This window comes from Ylistrum balloti, unplaced genomic scaffold, assembly GCF_031769215.1.
Source record: "Ylistrum balloti isolate Yb309-2 unplaced genomic scaffold, AGI_CSIRO_Ybal_v1 Utg369602, whole genome shotgun sequence".
Lineage (NCBI taxonomy): Eukaryota > Metazoa > Mollusca > Bivalvia > Pectinida > Pectinidae > Ylistrum > Ylistrum balloti.
In genome coordinates this window covers 432,123-439,676 of record NW_026781882.1, presented here as the reverse complement: position 1 = coordinate 439,676, position 7,554 = coordinate 432,123, and the positions used below count along the sequence as shown (strand labels likewise).

At 37.6% G+C, this 7,554-nt stretch overlaps 1 protein-coding gene across 1 annotated transcript; it reads left to right on the top strand.

The window, feature by feature from the left end:
• The first annotated feature begins 3,705 nt into the window (after window positions 1–3,705).
• Window positions 3,706–4,719, top strand: LOC132545985 (FMRFamide receptor-like). The gene has a single exon (XM_060209676.1). The coding sequence runs from the start codon at window positions 3,706–3,708 to the stop codon at window positions 4,717–4,719; it is 1,014 nt and encodes a 337-aa protein (XP_060065659.1).
• Window positions 4,720–7,554: the final 2,835 nt, after the last annotated feature.

Here is a 7,554-nt window from a genome sequence, read left to right as displayed (position 1 = left end):
TTATCTCTATGTTGTTCTCTATGTTATCAGTAGGCGAGCTATGTTGTTCTCTATGTTATCAGTAGGCGAGCTATGTTGTTCTCTATGTTATCAGTAGGCGAGCTATGTTGTTCTCTATGTTATCAGTTGGCGAGCTATGTTGTTGTTATCAGTAAGCGAGCTATGTTGTTCTCTATGTTATCAGTAGGCGAGCTATGTTGTTCTCTATGTTATCAGTAGGCGAGCTATGTTGTTCTCTATGTTATCAGTAGGCGAGCTATGTTGTTCTCTATGTTATCAGTAGGCGAGCTATGTTGTTCTCTATGTTATCAGTAAGAGAGCTATGTTGTTCTCTATGTTATCAGTAGGCGAGCTATGTTGTTCTCTATGTTATCAGTAGGCGAGCTATGTTGTTCTCTATGTTATCAGTAGGCGAGCTATGTTGTTCTCTATGTTATCAGTAGGCGAGCTATGTTGTTCTCTATGTTATCAGTAGTTATCAGTAGCGAGCTATGTTGTTCTCTATGTTATCAGTAGGCGAGCTATGTTGTTCTCTATGTTATCAGTAGGCGAGCTATGTTGTTCTCTATGTTATCAGTAGGCGAGCTATGTTGTTCTCTATGTTATCAGTAGGCGAGCTATGTTGTTCTCTATGTTATCAGTAGGCGAGCTATGTTGTTCTCTATGTTATCAGTAGGCGAGCTATGTTGTTCTCTATGTTATCAGTAGGCGAGCTATGTTGTTCTCTATGTTATCAGTAGGCGAGCTATGTTGTTCTCTATGTTATCAGTAGGCGAGCTATGTTGTTCTCTATGTTATCAGTAGGCGAGCTATGTTGTTCTCTATGTTATCAGTAGGTATGTTGTTCTCTATGTTATCAGTAGGCGAGCTATGTTGTTCTCTATGTTATCAGTAGGCGAGCTATGTTGTTCTCTATGTTATCAGTAGGCGAGCTATGTTGTTCTCTATGTTATCAGTAGGCGAGCTATGTTGTTCTCTATGTTATCAGTAGGCGAGCTATGTTGTTCTCTATGTTATCAGTAGGCGAGCTATGTTGTTCTCTATGTTATCAGTAGGCGAGCTATGTTGTTCTCTATGTTATCAGTAGGCGAGCTATGTTGTTCTCTATGTTATCAGTAGGCGAGCTATGTTGTTCTCTATGTTATCAGTAGGCGAGCTATGTTGTTCTCTATGTTATCAGTCAGTAGCGAGCTATGTTGTTCTCTATGTTATCAGTAGGCGAGCTATGTTGTTCTCTATGTTATCAGTAGGCGAGCTATGTTGTTCTCTATGTTATCAGTAGGCGAGCTATGTTGTTCTCTATGTTATCAGTGTATGTTGTTCTCTATGTTATCAGTAGGCGAGCTATGTTGTTCTCTATGTTATCAGTAGGCGAGCTATGTTGTTCTCTATGTTATCAGTAGGCGAGCTATGTTGTTCTCTATGTTATCAGTAGGCGAGCTATGTTGTTCTCTATGTTATCAGTAGGCGAGCTATGTTGTTCTCTATGTTATCAGTAGGCGAGCTATGTTGTTCTCTATGTTATCAGTAGGCGAGCTATGTTGTTCTCTATGTTATCAGTAGGCGAGCTATGTTGTTCTCTATGTTATCAGTAGGCGAGCTATGTTGTTCTCTATGTTATCAGTAGGCGAGCTATGTTGTTCTCTATGTTATCAGTAAGCGAGCTATGTTGTTCTCTATGTTATCAGTAGGCGAGCTATGTAGTTCTCTATGTTATCAGTAGGCGAGCTATGTTGTTCTCTATGTTATCAGTAGGCGAGCTATGTTGTTCTCTATGTTATCAGTAGGCGAGCTATGTTGTTCTCTATGTTATCAGTAGGCGAGCTATGTTGTTCTCTATGTTATCAGTAGGCGAGCTATGTTGTTCTCTATGTTATCAGTAGGCGAGCTATGTTGTTCTCTATGTTATCAGTAGGCGAGCTATGTTGTTCTCTATGTTATCTCTAGGCGAGCTATGTTGTTCTCTATGTTATCAGTAGACGAGCTATGTTGTTCTCTATGTTATCAGTAGGCGAGCTATGTTGTTCTCTATGTTATCAGTAGGCGAGCTATGTTGTTCTCTATGTTATCAGTAGGCGAGCTATGTTGTTCTCTATGTTATCAGTAGACGAGCTATGTTGTTCTCTATGTTATCAGTAGGCGAGCTATGTTGTTCTCTATGTTATCAGTAGGCGAGCTATGTTGTTCTCTATGTTATCAGTAGGCGAGCTATGTTGTTCTCTATGTTATCAGTAGGCGAGCTATGTTGTTCTCTATGTTATCAGTAGTCGAGCTATGTTGTTCTCTATGTTATCAGTAGGCGAGCTATGTTGTTCTCTATGTTATCAGTAGGCGAGCTATGTTGTTCTCTATGTTATCAGTAGGCGAGCTATGTTGTTCTCTATGTTATCAGTAGGCGAGCTATGTTGTTCTCTATGTTATCAGTAGGCGAGCTATGTAGTTCTCTATGTTATCAGTAGGCGAGCTATATTGTTCTCTATGTTATCAGTAAGAGAGCTATGTTGTTCTCTATGTTTTCAGTAAGCGAGCTATGTTGTTCTCTATGTTATCAGTAGGCGAGCTATGTTGTTCTCTATGTTATCAGTAGGCGAGCTATGTTGTTCTCTATGTTATCAGTAGGCGAGCTATGTTGTTCTCTATGTTATCAGTAGGCGAGCTATGTTGTTCTCTATGTTATCAGTAGGCGAGCTATGTTGTTCTCTATGTTATCAGTAAGCGAGCTATGTTGTTCTCTGTTTTCAGTAAGCGAGCTATGTTGTTCTCTATGTTATCAGTAGGCGAGCTATGTTGTTCTCTATGTTATCAGTAGGCGAGCTATGTTGTTCTCTATGTTATCGAGCTATGTTGTTCTCTATGTTATCAGTAGGCGAGCTATGTTGTTCTCTATGTTATCAGTAAGCGAGCTATGTTGTTCTCTATGTTATCAGTAAGCGAGCTATGTTGTTCTCTATGTTATCAGTAGGCGAGCTATGTTGTTCTCTATGTTATCAGTAAGCGAGCTATGTTGTTCTCTATGTTGTTCTCTATGTTATCAGTAGGCGAGCTATGTTGTTCTCTATGTTATCAGTAGGCGAGCTATGTTGTTCTCTATGTTATCAGTAGGCGAGCTATGTTGTTCTCTATGTTATCAGTAGGCGAGCTATGTTGTTCTCTATGTTATCAGTAAGCGAGCTATGTTGTTCTCTATGTTATCAGTAGGCGAGCTATGTTGTTCTCTATGTTATCAGTAGGCGAGCTATGTTGTTCTCTGTTTTCAGTAAGCGAGCTATGTTGTTCTCTATGTTATCAGTAGGCGATATTTAAAGAGGTTTCAGTTGAATCTTTGATTATTAGGGCGTGATAGGGGACATCATGACAGCTACTTTGATGTTTAAAGAAGTTTCAGCTGGAGGTGATGATTAAGACGTGATAGGGGGCATCATTACAGCTACTGTGACGTTTAAAGAGGTTTCAGTTTGAATATTGATGATCTGGATGCGGTTGGGAAAACCACCGCCCTGTAAAGGCTAAAAGTTTTATGTTCTTATTCAACTAATTCTGAAATAAAAAAAAATATTTGTACAAGATATGTTGTGACCACCCTATACAGATTTAGGCCATATCCACACGAAAGTTCAATTCCGTAAGTTGGAAGTGTGTTAAGAACTATGCTTTAAACAAACAACTATTTACCATTGTCGTTCATTTTCTAACTTCAGTGAGACTATGGGTGACCAGAACTTCAGTCTTCAGAATCAGACGACGCTCTTATTCAACGAAAGCGAACCTACCAACTTTACCAATTATACCAACTCGGACAACGAAATGCTCGCTGAGATGTATATACACGGAATCGTTTGGCCAACCATTTCATCCATTGGTATTGTGGGTAACATTTTGTCGTTTGTGGTAATAGCGAAACTTGCGAACTCTTCGTTCTATCTCTGTCTCGCGTGTCTAGCCCTATCCGACATGGCTGCATTGGTTGTCGGAGTGACCGTATTTATTGTGGAAATGACGGGATCGGTGTTCGAAAGCCCTGTCCAAATTTACTGCTCTGCCATCGAGGCATGCTTGAGAACATTTTCCCAATTATCATCGTGGATCACAGTAGCCGTCACTGTCGATCGGTATATAGCTGTCTGTCATCCATTAAAAAAAAATCAGTATTGTACCAGAAAGAATGCGCTGATTATCATCGGAATAGAACTCCTGGTTATTGTTGCTGTCAATATTCCGATCATATGTCTTGAATGGGATGACGAGTATTCATCCTGTGTTGTACCTGGATTCACTCAAAACTATTGCTTTGAATATGGTTACTTTATTGATCTGTCTGTTTACGTTCTTATACCCTTGGGTTTAATTTGTGTCTTCAATGTGTTTATAATCAAAGGAATCTACACTTCAGCAATTACAAGACGCAAAATGTTTTCCATCAATGAAAACATGGCTAACACTGACGCCACGAAGGATTCAAAGATGAAAACAATTACGATTTTGTTCACCATCTCTACGTTCTTTATTCTGTCTTTTCTGCCTTTTATAGGTTTATCCTTCTACGCCATAGTTTTAAACAAGCATTGGGATGAAATTAGGGAACAATTCCCAATCCCTTTTGCTATTACATATATAGGCTCGGTATTGAATCACTCTATCAATTTTCTTCTGTATGGTTTATCGGGACAGCGTTTCCGGGAAAAATTTGTAGAAATATTTTGTTTTCGTCGTTTTGTATAGGAAAGGTTAAAAAGAATACAGCTGTTTGTTCCATACTTAAAGAACAATTAAAGCCATTTCCTTTGGGCCGAAGATGAGAACCTGTTTCTCAAGACCAATTAACCGCTATAGAAAGCAATGAATTTTCATTTTTTTTCATGAATATGTGAAGTAGTACATTAGTGTAAAAACTGTTCAATTTAGTTCGGCAGAAATCAATGCCAAAATATTAATGGGGAGGTGTACTATCTACAAAGCTCAAAAATGATAAATTCCATTATTGTCAATAGTAGGTGTTTCAAAACAACGTCAAGTATATCATGAGCTTGTAAAGCACTACCAAAGGAATTAAAACATGAGGGTATTGAGGCAAAATTTGGAGATTGACATTTACCCATATTTGAACTGTATATAGAAATTTAAAATTCCAGAAAGCATACCCAAACACTGTATTCCTTCTTTGACTTTTCAGTGATGCAAGGTGCCTGAAATATCAGGAGGCGAGACGTAATACCTAAATGTCAAGCAGTTTTTCTTCGTGCATGTATCTGCATTTGTTGACTGTAGCCACCGAGAGTTTTCTATGAGCTTGGGTGTAAAAGTTTAATTCCATCTCTTATACGTACACTATACGCTCTATTTCAAACACTCAGCGCGAAATTGTAGATATTATACCAGTATAGTGTAGACTGTATATAGACTATTTCCCAGAAAACGATTGTGTCGTTACGAACTTGATATAGAAAGTAGATGTTGTACCGGTGGTACATGTCCTAAATATACCCAGAAATATCTGTTTCGTTGTGAACTAAGTTACGACTGTAAATAGTATACCGGATTGATGTTGCTTGTGTATAAAATATTTCCTGGAGTACATCCGTGCTGTCGCGAACATGAACGTTGCATTAGAAGTTAGATTTTGTACTAGAGAGATGTATTTATTGTATATGCTATTTCCTAGAAAAGTTCTGCTGTAGGAAATAAGTACAAGAATGTAGATGTTGTAGTAGTGTGATGTAGTCTGTATATAGGTTATTGCCTAGAAAAGTTCAGCTGTGGGAAATTATATACTAGAATGCAGATATTGTACTAGTATGATGTAGTCTTTATATAAGGTATTTCCTAGAAAAAAATAGGACTTTCGAGGTTTCACCAAAGGTTGTATTTAAAACGAGAGTCATTAACGGACTTTGGGTTCCTCTACTAAAACAGTAAGAAAAATTAAGCGTGTCTACTTAAACGCGTCTTCTACTTCATCAATGGCACCCCCTTGTAAATTCTGGTTGATTCAAGTTACTGTCACATCCTCAAATGAGAACAAGGTATACTACAACGAAACCAATAGCTACACTAACGATTATTAAACACGTCCAACTTCACATCGCTTAGAGAAATAGAAGTTTATTCTGAAAAAAAAATTTTACGCGAATTTATTCTATCCTAGACTACAACAAAGATGAGGATCCCTCTTAAAAATCAGGAATATAAAATGTTTACTGTTGTCATGGATCGACTTCTCTAAAAAGCGAAGATTAGTTCACCTCGTAAATAATGAAGTTTTAGTATATAGCATGTTTGTCGTTGATCGACTTCTCTAGCATGCGAAGATTTGTTGTTTTGGCAACTTGTTGGTACTGTTGAATATAGGAGATCAAGACGATCCATACATAGTAATGGCAGCATGGAAAGCACGTGCAGGAAACATCGATGTTACGTTTGTTTTATGTACTTTTTGTTTTAACATGTTGATGTACATATATGAATACATAAGTTGTCTGTGAGAAATAAAAAAGGGTAGAACCATCCGCAAATGGAAATCTTGTGTCATTTTATTACAAAGGGGGTATACTTACAAAAAATGCTACAACTGAAAAACAACACACAGTATTGTCGAGAAGACAGCTTAATCATTGAACTACAGTGACCTTGACCATTAGCAATGTCAAATAAATGAGACTAAAATAACGAAACTATCGACATGTCCACAAAATCTGAATTGAAACATGACAACAACAAGAAAGAGTTTACATGGAACATATGATAATTGGAGACTTATCTGTAATCTCATTTCAGTCGAGCCTAGAATCTGACATAAAGCTGTGTGAAGTTTCAGATTCTGACAGACCAATACACAATGTACATTGTTAGGACCTTAACCTTTGACCTCTGACCATGGCATTCAATTATATGTAGTCGAAGCAAAAGTCAAATACCACTCAGCATTCCATGTTTAGGGTTAGGGTTAGGGTTGGGGTTGGGGTTAGGGTTAGGGTTAGGGTTAGGGTTAGGGTATTGAGCTGCTAGAACTTTAACCTTTACGGAACGTTGTCATATTAACCGGAATCCATTGTAGGATCAAGGAAACATCATAAATGCTGTTTTATCTTGTGAATCTCAAAAAGTGAATAAAAGAACATCTCCACCTGATTCTATTGTGGGGTCGAAAATGATTTCTTGGATATTGTCTAGTGGAAAAGTAGACTGTATCGTGAATGTAATGTAAATTGCTTCCTCAAACATACTAGTGTTCGTATTTAAAGGTATGAATGGTAGATGAATATTCCGTCAGAGTTAGCAAACCTTATCTAAATCTCATTTAAACAATAATTGTTTACATAGGAATAAGGAATATTTATCCAGAATTACTAGTTATTACTAGTTACTACTAGTTATTAGTGATACAAACGGAAATACACAGATATTGTATTTGCAAATTATGGATATATACACTGTTGGCAATACAAAAAATACTTGCCAGGCTTCAGGCAGATTTGTTCATTTGCTGGTAGAATTGTTGCCGATATGCGCTATCATTACCATAATAAAACAGATAAGACAGTAAGACAACATACTATG

Coding starts and splice junctions, on each gene's coding strand:
- LOC132545985 (XM_060209676.1), top strand. CDS start 3,706: ATGGGTGACCAGAACTTCAGTCTTCAGAATCAGACGACGCTCTTATTC.